Genomic DNA, 19,741 nt, shown 5'->3' on the forward strand with positions numbered 1-19,741 from the left:
AAGTTCTTAAGGTCCAGAGGGACATCTGTCCAGAGGACATCTATCCATGCAGGGACATCCATCCAGAAGATCTCATCCCATGTTTAGGAGCCTGGGTTTCCCCACTTGCACATTAACAGAGCTGCGTTGGCCAAACATTCAATGCTCAAGGGTCTCTGGAGCTCTGTGACTCCAACAATTAGCGAGCTCTTCAGCCTATGGTTCAATTGAGTGTCTCCTTTCACCACAGGTAATTAAGACATCTTTACAAGCTAGCACAGAGGTTCTCCAGTTTTCACACTTAGCTAGCAATAGCCTGTTAACAGCTGTTTCTAATTTTTCTACTGTAGGGCTTCAACACAGCTTAGTAGTAGTCAGCCAACTTTGTTGTCTTTGTAGGTATTACTCCTTTCATATTTTTCAAATACCTCCATCTTCATACCTACCACAACACCCCTCCACTGGGACACTGTCCCAGGTCAATGCTGGTGAAATCTTTAGCAATTTACCTGCAGTCTTATGCCAAGGGCAATGAATGTCCCACCTGCATACCAGGATGGCATCTTCCAGGTTGGGTAATGGATGAGCCTGTCCCAAATGCCAATTTTACCATCCCCAAAGCAAAGATGAGATTAAGTGTGTAAGATTTTTACTATGGGAAATATTTGTGAGAAAAAATGGGGAGGCAGCTGGGTAAGACTAGGTGGACAATAACACCATGATGGAAATCTGACCCCAAATGAGAGAGAAGGAAAAAGGATTGGGTGGAAGTGCCCTAGATTACCATGTAGTCTTTTTTTTTTAATGTTTATTTTATTGATTTTAAATAAAGAAAAGGAGAGAGCAGGACAGAGACAAGAACACTGCTCTGTTCCTGTATGTGCCCTGACTGGGGATCGAACCAACAACCTCTGAGCTTTAAGATGATGCTCTAACCAACCAAGCTATCCGGACGGAGCACCATGTAGTCTAAGGAAAGGCTTGGCAAGGCAATGAAGGGAGTCCTTGAGCCCACGCTGGCTATCAGAGGAGTCCTGTGTCTTCCAGAAACAGGCCTGTCATAGTATCTCTGTCATGTTTAGTCACTGAGCTGTAAAAGCAAGGCCTTGGCACAGATGTAGTGATGGATTTCAGAGTACAGCAGCTGGGGCCTTTGGTCAATTAAGATCCTTGTTGTGTGGATCTGTAAGGCGCATTCTCATAGCCATCTCATCATCCACCAAGAGGCAGAGCAGGAATTCAAACCAGGTACATTGGTCCCAGAGACTATATCACAACCACTGCTCTAAAAAGGCATTTCTCAGCGTTGCAGATGTCTGAAATAAATGGTCTCTATCATGTGGAAGATATATACGGCAGGTTGAGTCAGATTGGCAAGAATCACCAGGCTCCTCTAAGGAGTTTGTACTATATTCTACAGCCAATAAAGTGGGAGAGAGGGACACATCACAGATTAATGTATATGATGATATTTAACATGTACTGCATACACACATTAATTATTTATAGACCCATATGTAACTTTAGTTTCCTATGGTATAAAAGGATTTAGCAGATTTGAAAACAGCTGCAACAAACAGTGATTCCAGGCCTGCATACATGTTAAGTTGTATCACTGTGCATATGTAGTAAGATGGTCAAAGGAGCTGACAAAGCATTCATACCTTTTAGGATATAAAAATTTGGAAAAAAAAATATAGACAAGTTCAATTTCCATAACTCTTTGTAAAAATCTTACTATGGTATAAGGCAACCAAAAATTCACTTAATTTTTACTATTTTATTACCAATATTGAAAATTCTATATATTTTACTATTTGTATACAGAGACACTCTTCCTACTCATGGTGTGTCAAATAAGCATCTGGAGGCTAAATGGGGAACTTAACTGCTATCAATAACATAATTCCCAGGAATCTGAGTAAGCTCCCAATAATCAATTTACAGATGAATTTTATAGAATACAACCTTTTATAAAAAAGAGGCTACAGTTTATTCATTAACTAGTTAGTGTTACAAAAAACAGGTATTATTAACTCTATTTTAGGGACAGGGAACCTAGATACAGAAATATTAAATAATTTCTATGGTCCATATACAGAGATCAAATATAAACCCAGAATCAGAGACTAAACCAAATCAGATTCTTTTTTTTTATTCATTTTAGAGAGGGGGGGGGGAGAAAGAGAGAGAGAGAGAGAAGAGAAGAGACAGAGAGAGAGAAGTGGGGGAGGAGCTGAAAGCATCAACTCCCATATGTGTCTTGACCAGTAAGCCCAGGGTTTCGAACTGGCGACCTCAGCATTTCCAGGTCGACGCTTTATCCACTGCGCCACCACAGGTCAGGCCCCAAATCAGATTCTTAAACACCTACATTGATTAATAAATAATACAAGTCTACAACTGTAGTATATAGTTCTACAACAGAATACTAAAACCTAGAGATGAAAAGAATCTCAAGGGAATATTGGTCCAACTTTCTGTCTGAAGGCAAGTATTATTTATCTGTTTATAGAAAGAATGTAAAATTAATTGATCAAGGTCAAATTGAAATATTAAGGAAAACTACAAAAGCAAAGCTTCCAGAATCTCACCATATGCACCACTATTATTTTATATGCCTGAAGAGCACAGATGTGAATCAGAATGGAGTTTCTAGCTTTCAGACAGTTTCACTTCCTAACTTAAAACCTAAAAACAAACTGTAAACTCAGCAAAAGCAATTTATGAATTTGGGACTAGGATATGTCTCTAAGTGATGGTTTAGGGAACTATATTTATAGCCTGGCACTAGTGAATTTTTGTTCACTTTTTTAAACTAGATTCCAGAGATACACGTTATACTCTGAGAGCTATTAAAGGCACAAACAAGCTTTTCGAATTAGATTTTGGGATGCAATTCCAAACAATAATTTCCTGTATTACTTAATTCTGATTAATATGGTTATAATGCATGATTTTAAAATAAGCATAGGATTAGACTTAGTCAGGCCTAACCTGTGGTGGTGCAGTGGATAAAGCGTTGACCTGGAATGCTGAGGTCACTGGTTCAAAACCCTGGGCTTGCCTGGTTAAGGCACATATGGGAGTTGATGCTTCCTGCTCCTCCCCCCTTTCTCTCTCTCTCTCTCTCCTCTCTCTCTCAAAATGAATAAATAAAATCTAAAAAAAAAAAAGAATTAATGGAAAAATTTTATTAGCAAATAACTACTTATTATATATCAAGAGTCTTTATAAAGTCCTGAGTTTCAAATATTTAACATACCAACTATACTATGACTTATTTCACCAAGGACTTGAGGTATCTTAACTACATGAACATATAAAATAATGATATAAAATATCTGTCTTATCAAAAATATACTTAAAAGGAAATATAAGTATGAAGGTCAGGATGGATATTAAACATGAATTTCAAATTTGAGCTTTCTGACAGTCAAATCAAAGAGGCAAAATCCATACTATCAAAAAGTGGCTTCCAAACCTGCAAGCATAAAACTTCTATAAAAAAACTCTCTGACATTGTTCTATCTCCTAGGGCAAGGGAAACAAAAGAAAAAATAAACAAATGGGACTACACAAACTAAAAAGTTTTTGCACCAAAAAAAACAAACCATCAACACAACAAAAAGACAACATACTGAATGGAAGCTATAATACATCTAATAAGAGGTAAATATCTAAAAACTCATACAACTTAATATCCCCCCCAAAAAAAGCAAACAAATAATTCCAAACAACAACAAAAATATCCAATCTGATTAAAAAATGGGCAGAGAATCTGAATAGACATTTTTCCAAAAAAGACATGCAGGTGGCCAATAGACACATGAAAAGATGCTCATCATCACGAACCATCAGAGAAATGCAAACCTAAAACCTCAATGAGACCAATGCCACCACAATAAATTTAATTAAAAAAGTGAGAAATATTAAACCTCAATGAGATTATACCTCACACCTGTCAGAATGCCTATTATCAATAAGTCAACAAACACGTTTTGGTGAAGATGCGAAGAAAAGGGAAGCCTCATACACTGCTGGTAGGAATGCAAATTGGTGCAGCCACTATGGAACACAGTACAGAGGTTCCGCAAATATTAAAAACAGAACTACCATGTATGTAGTTCTATTACATAATAGCAATCCCACCTCCAGGTATTTGTCTGAAGAAATCCAAAACACTAATTTGAAAAGATATATGCATGCCTATGTTCCCTGCAGCATTTTAAAAAATAGCCAAGATATGGAAGCAACCTAAGTGTTGTCAGTGGATGAGTAGATAAAAAATTGATGGCACACATATATAACGGAATATTATTACTAAGCCATAAAAAACCAGTGAAATCTTACCATCTGGAATAACATGGATGGACCCAGAGGATATTATGCCGAGTGAAGTAAGTCAGATAAAAAAAGACAAATACCAGCCCTGGCCGGTTGGCTCAGCGGTAGAGCGTCAGCCTGGCGTGCAGAGGACCCGGGTTTGATTCCCGGCCAGGGCACATAGGAGAAGCACCCATTTGCTTCTCCACCCCCCCCTCCTTCCTCTCTCTCTCTTCCCCTCCCGCAGCCAAGGCTCCATTGGAGCAAAGATGGCCCGGGCGCTGGGGATGGCTCCTTGGCCTCTGCCTCAGGGGCTAGAGTGGCTCTGGTCGCGGCAGAGCGACGCCCCGGAGGGGCAGAGCATCGCCCCCTGGTGGGTGTGCCGGGTGGATCCCGGTCAGGCGCATGCGGGAGTCTGTCTGACTGTCTCTCCCCGTTTCCAGCTTCAGAAAAATACAAAAAAAAAAAAAAAAAAAAAAAAAAAGACAAATACCATATGATTTCACATATCAAACAAAATAAAAACAAACACAGATACAGAGAACAAATTGATGGTCATCAGATGGAGGGAGTTTGGAGAAATGGGTGATGGAAATAAAAGGAATTAAGAAGTACAAATTGCCAGTTATAAAAATAGTCACAGGGATGTAATGCACAGCATAGGGAATAGGGTCAATAATATTGTAATAACTATGTATGGAGTCAGGTGCATACTAGACTTATCAGGGCAATAACTTCATAAGGTATACAAACGTCAAATCATTAAGTTGTACACCTGAAACTTTATTGTATGTCAAATGTAACTGAAATATAAAAAAATTTTTTTTTGTATTTTTCTGAAGTTAGAAGTGGGGAAGCAGTCTGACAGACTACTGTATGCACCTAGCCGGGATCCACCCAGCATGCCCACTTGGGGGTGATGCTCTGCCCATCTTGGATGTTGCTCCACTGTGGCAGGAGCCATTCTAGCACCTGAGGCAGAGGCCATAGAGCCGTCCTCAGCGCCCGGGGCCAACTTTGCTCCAATGGAGCCTTGGCTGTGGGAGGGGAAGAGAGAGATAGAGAGGAAGGAGAGGGGGAGGGGTGGAGAAGCTGATGGGCACTTCTGTGTGCCCTGACCAGGAATCGAACCCAGGACTTCCACATGCCTGCCAGGCAGATACTCTACCGCTGAGCCAACCAGCCAGGGCCTGAAAAATAAATAAAAAAATTAAATTAAAAATACTTTTTAAAAGAGGCTTTCAAAATGTTTTTAGCATCATATTCTAGCCTATCTTAAATGGGATTTTACTTAAGGGCACGATACAACACAAAAGGACAATGTTCTTGACAATTCAGCAAATACAATTAACATGTTTTGTATGGCTACTTCCAACAGCTTGCTTAGGTGAAGGTGAAAGGTGTCAAATTAAAATACTATGTAGTGAAGGTGATATAGCTCAGGCTGTTTTACAAAACATATTTCTTTTACCCAGAGAGTTCTTATACTATATGGGACTAGTTTTTCCAACTGGATAGCAATTCTTATTTAATGGTTAGGAGACCCCAGGACAGAAATAAAAGGTAACTTGACATGGCTAATATAATTACATATCATTTAGAGACAGGCCTACTAATTGAACCTCTAGATTCAGCAGGAAAGCTTAGTGTCACTTACACTTTTAACAGGACTGTAAACCAAGGCTTCAAAAGGATTTGCTGGAAATTATACCGCTTCAAAAGGGTGCCCTTCTAATTATAGGGAATTAGTCTGCTCCAAGTTCTTGGGTAGTAGTACATCCTAGAGATATAGAATTGTAAAAGTAAACAGTTTTGTTGTTAAAGCAGAAACACCCAATTTTCAGTATTATATGAAAAAAATTCTGTTAACTACTCAAACCAGCAATATATAACTAACTGTACTACTGTGTTTGAACACACTGAAATGTTTCTAAAATGTATCGAGAAAAGGCCAGGGCAGCATGTAATAATCAACAAGAGAAGCATCTGCTATCTAATTTCAGTATTTCTCCTGCAATCTACGTTGGGAATCATAAAGCTGGAAATATCTAGCAAGGGCATCTAGCCTGAATACACTCATACCCCATTTTCAAAGATCTGTGTTTAGATCTCTAGAATACCTTGTTTTTATCTTATTTCTCAGCACCTAGAGTCTAGGACTAATTCCTTTTATCTTATCAACGAAGATGATGAATCACTACATTCCTAGTACATACTTTTACATACTTGGAAATCTTTAAGCAACTAGTCTTCTTTCATTAACAAGATAACCACAATTTTTTTTTTTTTTTTTTTTTTTTACACAGAGACAGAAGGAGAGTCAGAGAGAGGGACAGATAGGGACAGACAGACAGGAACTAAGAGAGATGAGAAGCATCAATCATCAGTTTCTTGTTGCGACACCTTAGTTGTTCATTGATTGCTTTCTCATATGTGCCTTGACCACGGGCCTTCAGCAGATCGAGTAACTCCTTGCTCGAGCCAGCGGCCTTGGGTCCAAGCTGGTGAGCTTTGCTCAAACCAGATGAGCCCACGCTCAAGCTGGCGACCTCGGAGTCTCGAACCTGGGTCCTCCTCAACCCAGTCTGATGCTCTATCCACTGCGCCACCACCTGGTCAGGCGACCACAATTATTTTTATCTTTCTTCAAACATCTTATTTGCTAATCTTTAGACCTCTTCTTACTGGGGCATCCCTTACTATTATACTTTCCAAACCTACTGCAACAGTTTGGTACTTTAGTATGAGATTCACAACTTCCAAGGATTTAGATTATTTCATGGGTTGTTCAAACTTTAAGTTTTATTTGCAAGTAGCAATGCCATAACTTGGAACCAACCATTGAAAACAATATTCTTGCCCTGGCTGGTTGGCTCAGTGGTAGAGCATCGGCCTGGCGTGCAGAAGTTCCGGGTTCGATTCCCGGCCAGGGCACACAGGAGAAGTGCCCATCTGCTTCTCCACCTCTCCCCCTCTCCTTCCTCTCTGTCTCTCTCTTCCCCTCCCGCAGCCGAGGCTCCACTGGGGCAAAGATGGCCCAGGTGCTGGGGATGGCTCCTTGGCCTCTGATCCAGGCGCTAGAATGGCTCTGGTCGCAACAGAGCGACGCCCCAGAGGGGCAGAGCGTCGCCCCCTGGTGGGCGTGCCGGGTGGATCCCGGTCGGGCACATGCGGGAGTCTGACTGTCTCTCCCCGTTTCCAGCTTCAGAAAAATACAGAAAAAAAAAAAAGAAAACAATATTCTTTGTTCTGGGGTAACTGAACATTCTAGTGCAAAAAACAGACAATAAACCAGTAAATAAGTAAGATGTCAAATTGTGAAAAAAAAAAGTGATGGAGTACAGGAGGCTTTTGTGAGGAAGAAGGAAGGCAGTAGCTCTGCAAAAATATGAGAATGTTGCAAGCAATTTTTGGCTAAAGTAGGTTTAACTAGTTGTCCTGCTATATATTTATATGCATTTGTTTGGACTCAGATAACCCTACTGAATCTCAGATAACCCTACTGCTCTCTATTGAATCTTCTATTTCTTATTTGGAAGACTAATTCTTTTAAAAGTGTTTTATTACCTCCTTAATTGGTATATCCCATTAGTTTTTAAGAAGGCTTTTTTTTTTTCTTTTTGGATTCTTCTGAAGTGAGAAGCCAGGAGGCAGGGAGACAGACTCCCGCATGCGCCCGACCAGAATCCACCCAGCAAGCACACCATGGGGCGATACTCTGCCCCTCTGGGGCGTTGCTCCGTTGCAACCAGAGCCATTCTAGTGCCTTAGGCAGGGGCCATGGAGCCATCCTCAGTGCCTGAGCTAACCTTGCTCCAGTGGAGCCTTGGCTGAGGGAGGGGAAGAGAGAGAGAGAGAAAGGAGAGGGAGAAGGGTGGAGAAGCAGATGGGCACCTCTCCTGTGTGCCCTGGCTGGGAAATGAACCTGGGACTTCCAAACACCAGGCCAACGCTCTACCAGAGCCAACCAGCCAGGGCCAGTTTTTAAACAAGCATTTCACAATGTTAGCTAATAATTTAAATTACACTTAACAATGGATGAAAAATAACAATATCTGAAAAAAAAATTCTTTGTGTTACTAGATAGGCCTAAACAAACTTTCTAGAAAATAATATTAATAATTTGGTGATGCTTGTACGCAAAACAGGCTAAAAGCAAACTGGCAGAGTCTGACCAATTCAGAAGGCTGAAGAGAAGATGGAATCACTGATCGGTTGGTCTAATAATGAAAGGGCCCAAAAGAAAAGTTAGAGATTGGTAGATAGGCCACCAATGTGAGATGAAGTGGCAAATCAATTTGCCAAGGTTGGTGAGAACCTTCTCACCTCAACAGCTCTTTGAGACATGCTGCCAACACCAGGGTATTAGGCAATTTTGAAATACTATATAGGAAGATTTCAGTTGTGATTATCAGTTAATTAACAAAGAATAAAAAAACATACTTTCATTTTATGAAGTCAGCATTTTTTGCCAAATCTTTGGACATTAAGAAAAGAGCAGGTCCTGGATGGTTGGCTCAGTGGACAGAGCATCAGCCTGGTATGAGGATGTCCTGGGTTCAATCCCTGGTCAGGGCACACATGAGAAGCAACCATCTGCTTCTCTTCCCCTCTCTCCCCCTTCTCTTTCTCTTTCCCTCCCACAGCCAGTGGCTCAGATGGGCTGAGCATCGGCCTCAGGTGCTGAGGATTGCTCGGATGATTCAAGCATCAGCCCTAGACACAGGGGTGGCTGGGTGGATCCCGGTTGGGTTACATGCAGGAATCTATTTCCCCTCCTCTCACTTTGAAAAAAATGTCCCAAAAAACCAAAACAGGGATTTTGGCTGATGTGTTTAGAATCTTGCTGTACTTTTTATGTCTCTGGTTCCTTTTGTGTAAAATGGGTATAAGAATACTATTTCGTGGTTTATTTAGTTTTAGGATTAGTGATAATAGATTGGATATAGTAAGAACTCCACAAATAGCTTTAAAATTATTCTTCAGTATTATCTTCTAAATATCACTAAAATTTGATTATTAATTTTAATCACATAACTATGCCTAATAAGAAATGAATTTACAATGTGTATTCATGGAAGAAAAAACACACAAAATAAAACCGAGGGAAGAAACCAATTTCATCAAGTCAAATATGTGAAGTGTTACTGCCGGGAAATAAGCACAAAATGTTGAACAGGTAAGAAAGCTCTCAAAATATTTAGAAAACCTCATACAGGTTTTACTCATTCAGTTTTGACAAGAGTCAGAGTGAAATGTAACTTTCTATCATCCAAGGGAAAAATACGTTTAAACAAATACATGATAAACACTAGGAATTAAGTAAGAGGAAAAAAGTTATTAAAACATATTGTAATATACAGGAGCAATTTACAAACTTTTTCATCCCATAGCGCACATACACTGATGACTGAAATTCTGCAGCACACCAAAAGTGTATTTTTTGCCTACCTAACAAAAAAGGTATAATTTGACTAATTTGACTCATTCACAATGGAGGGTTATTGCTGTTGTCATTTTTTTAATCTGACAACCTAAGGGAAAAGAGGTCAGTACCTTTGACTAGTCAGGTATTGCATGTTTTAAAAATTCTTGTGGCACACTGGTTGAAAATTGCTGCAACATAGTGCAGATGGTGATGTAATATGCTACACAGTAATTATTCCTATGTAAAGACAAACCCTCTTTATTGTGTAATGTTTAGTTAATTTGGTTAGTTACACAGATAAGGTTTTATTTCTTCAAAATCAATAAAGGCAGGCCCTGGCTGTTGGCTCAGTGGTAGAGTGTCAGCACAGCATGTGGATGTCCTGGGTTCGATTCCTGATCAGGACACACAGGAGAAGCGCCCATCTGCTTTTCCACCCTTCCCCTTCTCGCTTCTCTCACTCTCTCTTCTCCCCTCCTGCAGCAGCAATGGCTTGATTGGAGCGAGTTGGCCCCGGGCACAGAGGATGGCTCCATGGCATCCCCCTCAGGCACTAAACAATGGCTCCCTTTGCAACGCGCAAGGGCCCCAGATGGGCAAAGCATCACCCCCTAGTGGGCTTGCTGGGTGGATCCCAGTCCCGGCACATGAAGGAGTCTGTCTCTGCCTTCCCTCCTCTCACTAAAATACATACATACATATATATATCCATATATACAGGCGGACCTTATTTCCTTGTTATTCTAAGTTGGTATTCTGAAAGACATTTGAGAGAATGAAAATCCAATTAAGGGCTTTTTCAAATAAAGAATAAGACCATAACAAAACTGGTTAAGATGTTTCCATTAAATTCCATATTCTGCTGCTGCTTATGAAACGTTAAGTCAGAAAAATGGCCAAATCCAGTCCAACTGACAGAATTTTAAAGCTGAAAGAACAAGTATAACCTAGTATACTTTCCACAAATAGAAAACAGGCTCAGAGTGACTTCTTAGAGTATATGATCAGTAGAGACAAGTGAGTCTCAACTCACAGACTAAAACTCTCACTATATTAAGAAACAATCTTGACACCACCTCTCACTAAGGCAATGCATGTTGTGTAGTGAGCTCAGCAGTGGCAACCCAAGCTATTCCTGGGCTTACAGCCTGCCCTAATACTGGAAGCTAACTCAATAAAACCAGACTGTGAAGGTATGGTCTACCGAGCCAAAGAGCTACAGATGCTTCCTCCTTACGTGCTTTTTCCTGTGGCCCAAGTCTCCTATGTGTTTAACAGGAATTCAGCAGAGCTAAGTATTAGGGAGGCAGTAATTGGGAACAGTGTCTCTCTACCTTGGCCTTTGGAATGAAGATGTTAAAATAAATTCTGAAACCCCCTTCCTGTTATTACTATTTGGGCAAGTTTTAAAAATTCACATAAAGTTACCTCCAGCAAGTAGTTTTTAGTACATACAATCCAGTGACTGAGTCTGCTTTTACTGGCTACTATAGAAACAGGCTAGGTCCAAGCAGCACAAGCTTTGAAACCATCATCCAAGTTTTCAAAGAAGAATGAGTAAGAAAACAACTGCTGCTAATACAACATACAAACATTAGCATATGCGCAACGAACAGTATTTTAGCTCATTAGATTATTTGCCAGAAGCCTGTTCCCTGGTAATTAATAGTTACTGCTGTTATACCTAAACTAGTTATACATGTTACAACTTGCTCCTCAAAGAGAGCATTCTATAGTCTTTCAAGAATAAAAACCTGCTTTATTTGTCATACAACAGTGAAGAGGTCTTGCAACATTTGCAGAAGTAGTCAAACAAAACAGTGCAGTGTGAGCAATCACAAAATTTGGTCACCAACCAAACCAGAGCTAATCTTTCAGTTCCTGTAGATTAGAAGACAATATTAACTCCCTCCTGCTTGTTGACTTTTGCATCCCTGTATTTGTGTACTGAAAGAACAAGTGCCTCTGTGGAAACTCCATGCCCAGTTTAATTATTTACCGTTTACTTTGGGCAAATATCGATCATTTTTTGTGAAATGTTAGGTTCTTAAGTTAAAAACAAACAAACAACAAAAAGCCCTTCTTACACAGCATGGCTGCATTCTCCCTTAGAAACAAGATTCAGTGCATCCACTGGGTCCAGCTGCTTTCGTGTCTCCTCAACGTGAGGTTTAACTACTGTCCAACCAGGAGATGAGAGGGGCAAAGGGTGGGTTGTGAACCAGAAGGGTGGGTTGTGACTCGCCACAACCCTTCGAGTCGTTGTGACCCTCACCTGGACTCTGGGCAGTTAGTGGGGACCACCTCCTCCCCTGCCGCAGTTTTTTGGTCTGAGTTTCCAGGGGCCACACACCTCACCCACCGGGCCCTCCACCGGTGGCTTCAGCAGGGCCCACAGGTGGAGGGCCGCGAGGGTCCCGGACCCGCTGCCGGAGCCCTGAGCCCAGGCGCGCCTGCCGCCAGCCGGCGCTGCCCGCGCGGCCTCACCTGCCGCTCCCCCGAAACCCGGCGGCACCCCGCCCCCCCCCCCGCTCCTGGGGAGCCCACGTCCCGGGACCCGCGAGGCACAGGCGCGCCCGGAAACCGGCCCCAAGTCTTCCTCAGGCCGGATCCAGACTGGGGCCGACCTGTGGGCGGGGCGGGGGAGCCAGGGCTTCCGCCTTCCTGCTTCCGGCCTGGTGGTGAGTGGCGAGTTGGGGCCCCAGTCCCAGGTCCTGGGCACAATGCGCTTGGGTAGGTAGGGTAGGGGGTGGACTGCCCCGGTGTGTTTTTGCCCTCGTGCCCAGCGGAGGGGGAGGCGGACGCGGGACCGACACGAGGTTTGGGCCTACCTGGATTCCCCAGGACGGCCGCTCTGCGAGTCCCGCCGGGCGCGCACTCGCCCAGGCCGAGGGGCTCGGGTGCACGTGGGCCCGGGGGCTGGCGGGACTCGCAGAGCGGCCGGCTGCGGTAACGCGGGGGCGGTGAGCGAGGGGGAAACCTGAGGAAGAAGCGGAAGTGCGGGTGGTGGTCAAGTGCCGTGAGCTACTGCTTCGGGCACCAGTCGGGTCCGAAGATCAAGCCTGGTGAACCCCTGACTTAAGGGAGAAGAGGAATATTTAGTTCTGAAAGTGTGGGAGGCACAGGGAGGTGTGTGGCCTGTGGACTAGAACGCCTTTCTTTGTGTTAATGGCTAAAACTTGGCCATAAACCGGACCCTTCACTCCCGGTTTTTTATTGCAAAGTTCTTTTGCTTGTCTCTGAGTTTTGCATTAGTTAATTAATTGCGGTGCTGGAGAACTTGAAACAGACGGATCTCTTAGAGTCTAGTTCCGACTGTGTGAGTGGGGCGTGCGAATTGGGGGGCGGGAAGGTAGGCTAGGATACTTAATCTTAGGCACTTTATTGTGTGTTCAGTTTAAAATACGAAGAAACCATAGGACATACTGTAATTAAAACCAGTGGCAGTCGTTTTCTTGAGGTGATGGGATTGTGGGTGGTTTATATTTTGTTTTGGGTATCTCTTCTGATTTCTTCTGGGAAGAATCCGAATCGTATAATAGAAGGGAGGGAGACCTTTAAAATCAGGTGTTTGATTTTGCAATTATGTGCCTAATTCTATAAATGGTTGACGACCTAGTATAAAAAGTTCAAGATCTAGGAATGGATATCGTGTAACATCAGTGAACTAACGTCTTTTTATGTCAGTGAATTATAAAATTCATAATTGTATTGTTGAAATAAGCTATTTAGTCAAGTACGTGATCTCCAGTGATTAGGATTTTCTTATAGGGCATTTTGCAGTTGTAGTAATTATTTCTTCAAATTAGGAAGAAAGAAAGAGATATTAGATATGTATATGTGCCAGGTAGTTTTAGTTTTTTTTATAGGTTGGATATCTAGAATTTAGGAATTTTTCATTTAAAATTGTATTGTAATTATTCTAAAAGTTGTGACTTAAACTTTTTATTCTGTTATCTATTCTTTTTTCAACCCATCCAGCATATAGAATTTAAACCTCTCAGACGTGTATAGTAGAACTAAAGAAGACAACCAGCCAAGGTTCATCCATCTGAAATTGTAATTGACTCACTAATAATCCCAGGACAGAGTTAGAGATCACAACTCAAGCATAAGGTAGATAATTTTTTAAATCCCAGCTGAAACTGAAATTGTGAGTGTATATACACCCATCTCTACCCAGGTATTCAGATTGTCCACTTTGAGGAGAGGTTGACACAAATGTGAAAGGTAGAAAATGGCCCTCAAATCCACACTATCCTCATATGCCAGATGGCCCTCCCTTATCAACTCAAAAGGGAACAAAACACATGGCACCTGTTATGGTTAATTTTCTCATTATTAAATATAGGCTCTTATTAAGTTATGTCCTCAAGTAGGAGTCCTCAAAACTGAAAGAGGGCATAAAATAGCATGTCACTTTTTGCTTATATCTCTTTGCATGTGAGTGTGGATTTTATTCCTTTTTATTGCTGGAAACAGCCATCCCCTACTCCAAGCATTTCAGGTACTCTGTTGCTTGTTTTTTACAAACCAAATTTTTGTTAATTAGTACTTAATAGGCTCTGACCGCTTGGCTCAGCGGTAGAGCGTCAGCCTGGTGTGCGGGGGGTCCTGGGTTCGATTCCCGGCCAGGGCACACAGGAGAAGCGCCCATCTGCTTCTCTACCCCTCCCCCTCTCCTTCCTCTCTGTCTCTCTTCCCCTCCCGCAGCCGAGGTGCAGTTGGAGCAAAGATTGCCCGGGCGCTGAGGATGGCTCTGTGGCCTCTGCCTCAGGCACTATATGGCTCTGGATGCAACAGAGTGACGCCCCAGAGGGGCAGAGCATCGTCCCCTGGTGGGCATGCCGGGTGGATCTTGGTTGGGCGCATGCGGGAGTCTGTCTGACCGCCTCCCCGTTTCCAGCTTTGGAAAAATGAAAAAAAAAAAAATTAGTACTTAATAGTACTAAGGCTATAAAAAAAAAGAAAAACAACTACCAACAAATGAGAGTCAGCTGTTTCCTGGAATGAGTCCATAAAACTCAATATTCTTATAAAAGTTCATCCTGAATATAGGAAGCATGTGGAATGTATAACCCTTATGTCAGATTCCATATGGTTTTTACTTTATCTTTTGTACCTTGACGTCTTTTAAGTGGTACTCTTTTGGTTGTCCTAATTGAATTATTCTCTCAACTGGAGATACTAGTCTATTAAGGTAATACTAATTGGTACTTTTTAAAAAATAACTAATGATCGATAATGGAATTTTGAGTTAACTGGTTGTATGATGTAACTTTTTCAAAATTTGATTAACCACATACTCTTTTTCTCTTGTTCTCTTCCTCTCAGCCCCCTCTTTCCTATGACCGCTATAAAAATGTTTGATCTAAAAGCTTGGGCTGAATATGTTGTGGAATGGGCTGCAAAAGACCCATATGGCTTCCTTACAACAGTTATTTTGGCCCTTACTCCATTGTTTCTAGCAAGTGCTGTACTGTCCTGGAAATTGGCCAAGATGATTGAGGCCAGGGAAAAGGAGCAAAAGAAAAAACAAAAACGTCAAGAAAATATTGCAAAAGCTAAACGACTGAAAAAGGATTGAAGGACTGAAGAGGCTCTGCACCAGAGGAAACTCATTTGGGAAATTATGCAGCTTTGGAAGAACCCACTGAGGTTCCTTTTCTGGATTTATGACAGTATTTAGTAAACGAAGTCTGAGCATATGGAAGAATCATGCTAGTTCTGACCTGGACTGTAGCAACTTTTAGGCTTCAGTATAGAAGTCTGCTGACAGTTATTATTAATTGGCATTTATTATGCCACACATTCTTTATAACTGACTTTAGTCATTTGCCATTTTGCAGCTTATATCCTGAAATATTAACATCCTGTGGAGAAAAAAATAACTTCAGACTATGAATTCTATTCAAATATTGGCTCAGAATGGGGTCCTGTTTTGGACAAAGAGAACTAAAAATGAGAATTGTCCTTAAGTGAAAAGTGTGCTTTGGCCTAAAAGAAATACAGTGTATTAATTACATCTTTTATCATTATTGCTTATTTCTTAGAGTCTTTTCTGGCTTTTTCAAAGCAAAGTATTATTAATCAATGAGTACTTCAATTTTCTGCAATTTTCCTCATTTTTGCCTTTGAGTAACTATTAATTAGATATTCTGCCTTTTTTAAATCTAATTTTATAAAAAATTGTCTTATTATCTTATAGATTATATAGAATACCACCTACTGGATATAACAATTTTTGTACTTAAAACACTGCCATTTACTTAGAGATGACTTGTTGACTAGAGTAATGCTATGATTTAAAGCTTGCAGTAAAAATGCCAAACCATGTACTACTTTGGAACCAGTTTATTCTTGTGCAAAGTAGAAATGTGAAGTAAAGTAGTTAAAACGTCTTATCTGATAATTTGCTGATTATATAGATACTATTACTTTATATTTCATTGTTTTAACTCATGTGGTAGTGATGTCCTATCATTTTTGATCAAGCTCATGTTGAAAATTAAAATTTCATATTTCTTTTAAAGAACTCTTAAATAGTAAGTCATATTTCATAAGTGGTAAAGAAAGGCTTAACATTTTTGTTCAGCATAATAATTGGGTGAAAAAAATTATGTAAAAATGAGTATGTGTTGTAATTAGAAATAAAAAACTAAAGGATATTTCCTTCAGTTAAATATAACTGGAACTTTTTACTATGAAACATGGTTTTTATAAAGTCATGGTCCAATAATTTTACTTACTGTCAGTGTCTAATAGCTTATTAACATTTTCCTCATTTCTGGTAATGAATTTTAAATTGCAGAAATTGTCCAACAGCTTTAATTAAAAAATGAAAGTAGACATTGAAATAAATTTGATACTTTTTTATAAGGAGGTCCTGGGTTTTGGGTTTTTTTTGGGGGGAGGGAGTAATTCAAGTTAGATATGTTATAGAAGTTAGGCTTTTCAAAGGATTATGAATTTCATTTATAGCTAAGTATACTTATAAACGTTGAGGGTAATGTTTCTCAGATAAGAACCTGAGAACCCATGAGAATGTTTATGGACTGGTATGGACAATACTTACTACTATTATTTTAGGATGTCAATTCCTACTTGATGCCATTGTAACCAAAATATTACAGCCCTAAGCACTGAAATACAATAATTCAGTATTTAGTTATGAGTTAGTAATTCAGGTGATCTCGGATATGCTTTTCGTATCATTAAAACTAAAACAATACTTTAAACGTTTGCTTAGGTATAACTACTGACCCTCATGGGTCTACAGAGGCCAATTTAAGAAAAACTAGTTTAAGATATATCTAAAATGCTTTTGGGTTTCGGCCATTAAGCTGTTCACAAAAGGAATTTATATGCGTATATCTTGCTAATGGCCACATTTTTTAGTAAAATCACTAGAGCCAAAGAGCCAATATATTCATCTTAATTCTCAGTTATCTACTAAAGCTGTGGTTTCATTGGTTTTGTTGTGATAATTTAAAGGTATTTATTTAACTGAAATCATTTTTTCTATAATTTCTTTTAAAGTCTTAACACATGCCAGTTTTATATTTGGCAGTTTTTTCCAACATTTATAGAGCCTTTTTTATAGATATGAAGTCAACAGGTTTTACCAATTTGTGTCTGTATCTTTGTGTGTGTGGTGGGGGGGATTCAAAATAGACTGTTGGAGATTTGGGATTCTTCAGAAAAATCACTCGTTTCATTGTAACAGAAAGCACTATTGTTGAATCTCATTTACTGTTATCCAGAATACTGCTTTTAAAAATTGACTACTTATTTATATTGTGTGAAGTTCTGAGAAGTAATGCAATCAATTACCTTTTTGGGGCTGGTTTTGGAGGAAAAAACCAGACAGTCTGCCTGCAACAAACATCGAAACCATGTAGCCCCCTGTAAAGTTTATGTCCGAATTTGATCCATACTGCCCATGTGATAAACTTCAGCATGGTATTATTACTTTATCAGACATGCAAGGGCAGTCTTAACTTTTTATTTCTTTAAATTACAGAAAGCAAACTGGAAGTAAGCTTAAGAATGAACTGGAAACCCAATGTTGAAATTATAATCAGCTCACTTGTTCCTTCTTTCCTTGTAGATGAACTAAGGTTAAGTGGCAAAGGGTGCTTGACCCTTCATTTTTTTTAAGTTTTTATTTATTGATGTTAGTGAGAGAGGAAGAGAAAGAGAAAGGAACGTTTATTTGTCCCCGTAAGTGCCCTTACAGGGATCAAACCAGCAGCCTCTTTAGGACACTCTGCACTTGAGGACAGTGTTCCAACCAACTGAGCCATCTGGCCAGGGCTACACTTCATACGGTTTTAAGTTAAAGAAAGTTTGATACTTGTTTAGGAATGACTGCTTTTATGTTTGTAATTGGTTATAGGAACACTCTGATTTACTTCATATCTGGAATAAATATATATGGACAAATAATGTATTTCTTAAACATTAAAAGGGATTCCATGTTCAAATACCAAAAGTTTTAGAAACACAAAGTAAAAAAAAACTTAGGATTCATTCCTGCATGATATCTTGGAGTCTTTTAACTTAATTTGACTATCATAGACTCCTCACCTCTACTTTCTCTCCAAAGAACACAAACACAGTTTGAGAAAGCCGTCTAAATAAAATTCAGGTTTTGTTTTAAATAGTGTGGTTAATGGGATGGCAGTAAGAAAATGTAATGGTGCTGGTTCAAGGCCGATTAAGAAACAAAAAAAAAAAAGATAAATCTCAGTAAAAGATAACATAATGGGGGAAATTATTCCATTTTTGTTCATTTTAAATATCTAAGGCATAGCTGTTCGGCTTGATTTGTGTTATTAAACTCAAGAGCTAACACGTTTTCTATACCAGAGCAGTTTGTATAATGTTATAGGCCCACTATTGATTAAAATTTTTGCTTTATGCATGTATTGTAGAGGCATAAGAAATAAGGATTTATCTCTGAGAAATTACTTAATGTATATATGAAAATTATTTATTATTTATTTTTTCTTAAGTTGGAAATGGGGAGGCAGTCAGACAAGACTCCCGCATGTGCCCGACCGGGATCCACCCGGCATGCCCACCAGGGGGCGATGCTCTGCCCATCTGGGGCATTGCTCTGTTGCAACCAGAGCCATCCTTAGCGCCTGGGCCAGCTTTGCTCCAATGGAGCCATGGCTACGGGAGGGAAAGAGAGAGACAGAGAGGGGGAGGGGTGGAGAAGCAGATGGGCGCTTCTCCTGTGTGCCCTGGCTGGGAATCGAACCCGGACTCCTGCACCCCAGGCCGACGCTCTACGACTGAGCCAACCGGCCAGGGCCTGAAAATTATTTTTAAATGAACATCTTTTGAAATAAAAATGTAGGTTTGAAGTCTATCTTGAAGAGATAAAAATCATTGTCATTTAAAAAGCTATAAATTCCCCCAAATATAACAATTTAAAATATGAAATATTGTGGACAAGCTGATATATTATTTAATGCTTTAATTCTGCTTTGCATGTGCCTTGTCTAAAACTTAAGTATAATGAAAAGATTGTTAATTAGGCCAAGATTACAGTACAGTTTTTATGTAGGACATTTAACTCTATTCTGATATCTAGCAGTGCAACCAGTCATCCTAAAAATGTTAGCCTTGAGGAAAGGAGTGTGGATGGGTTACTACAAACTTCCTCATCTGTCAAAATCACTTTGAAAGTGCGTACTCTAGTAATGATGGTGAGCCAGTACCATCTTACTGTAATAAAAGGAGAAGGTCTTCCCATAAGGACTCAGCTAGAAGTTTTTGTTGTTTTGGGTTTTTTGTTGTTCTTTATGTAAAACATTTTAAAATGAAAATTATAAAAATATTGACAAATTCTGTCATACATTAAGATCTATAAACAGGCTATCTGGCAAACATTTACAAAAGATATACATAGAATACAATTAATAGGAACTAGCAATAGAAATACTCTTAACATGTTAGAAAATTTACAATTCTTCCTGTAATCCAGGATTCAAGAAG

General features: G+C 40.0%; 1 protein-coding gene and 1 long non-coding RNA gene across 6 annotated transcripts; one reads left to right on the plus strand and one right to left on the minus strand.

Moving 5' to 3' along the window:
* Positions 1 to 4,789: 4,789 nt before the first annotated feature.
* On the minus strand, positions 4,790 to 12,322 carry LOC136312818 (uncharacterized). 4 transcript variants are annotated; one of them, XR_010727067.1, is made up of 4 exons: positions 12,221 to 12,322; positions 11,821 to 11,911; positions 5,963 to 6,085; positions 4,790 to 5,495 (listed from the first exon to the last, which is right to left on the minus strand). It is a non-coding gene; the product is annotated as an uncharacterized lncRNA (long non-coding RNA). The 4 variants fall into 4 exon arrangements; XR_010727065.1 differs by lacking the exon at positions 12,221 to 12,322 and adding an exon at positions 12,009 to 12,104; XR_010727064.1 differs by lacking the exons at positions 11,821 to 11,911; positions 12,221 to 12,322 and adding an exon at positions 12,009 to 12,146.
* Positions 12,323 to 12,366: 44 nt separating this feature from the next.
* On the plus strand, positions 12,367 to 17,578 carry SMIM15 (small integral membrane protein 15). 2 transcript variants are annotated; one of them, XM_066242695.1, is made up of 3 exons: positions 12,383 to 12,466; positions 13,715 to 13,849; positions 15,068 to 17,578. In XM_066242695.1, exon 3 carries the CDS (start codon positions 15,081 to 15,083, stop codon positions 15,318 to 15,320), a length of 240 nt encoding a protein of 79 aa, XP_066098792.1. In that variant the 5' UTR covers positions 12,383 to 12,466; positions 13,715 to 13,849; positions 15,068 to 15,080; the 3' UTR covers positions 15,321 to 17,578. The 2 variants fall into 2 exon arrangements, with proteins under 2 accessions (XP_066098803.1, XP_066098792.1); XM_066242706.1 differs by lacking the exon at positions 13,715 to 13,849 and having other exon boundaries at positions 12,367 to 12,466.
* Positions 17,579 to 19,741: the final 2,163 nt, after the last annotated feature.

Source organism: Saccopteryx bilineata, chromosome 1, assembly GCF_036850765.1.
Source record: "Saccopteryx bilineata isolate mSacBil1 chromosome 1, mSacBil1_pri_phased_curated, whole genome shotgun sequence".
Lineage (NCBI taxonomy): Eukaryota > Metazoa > Chordata > Mammalia > Chiroptera > Emballonuridae > Saccopteryx > Saccopteryx bilineata.

Excerpts from the sequence above, each read along its gene's own strand:
- SMIM15 (XM_066242706.1), top strand. The coding sequence starts at position 15,081 with ATGACCGCTATAAAAATGTTTGATCTAAAAGCTTGGGCTGAATATGTT.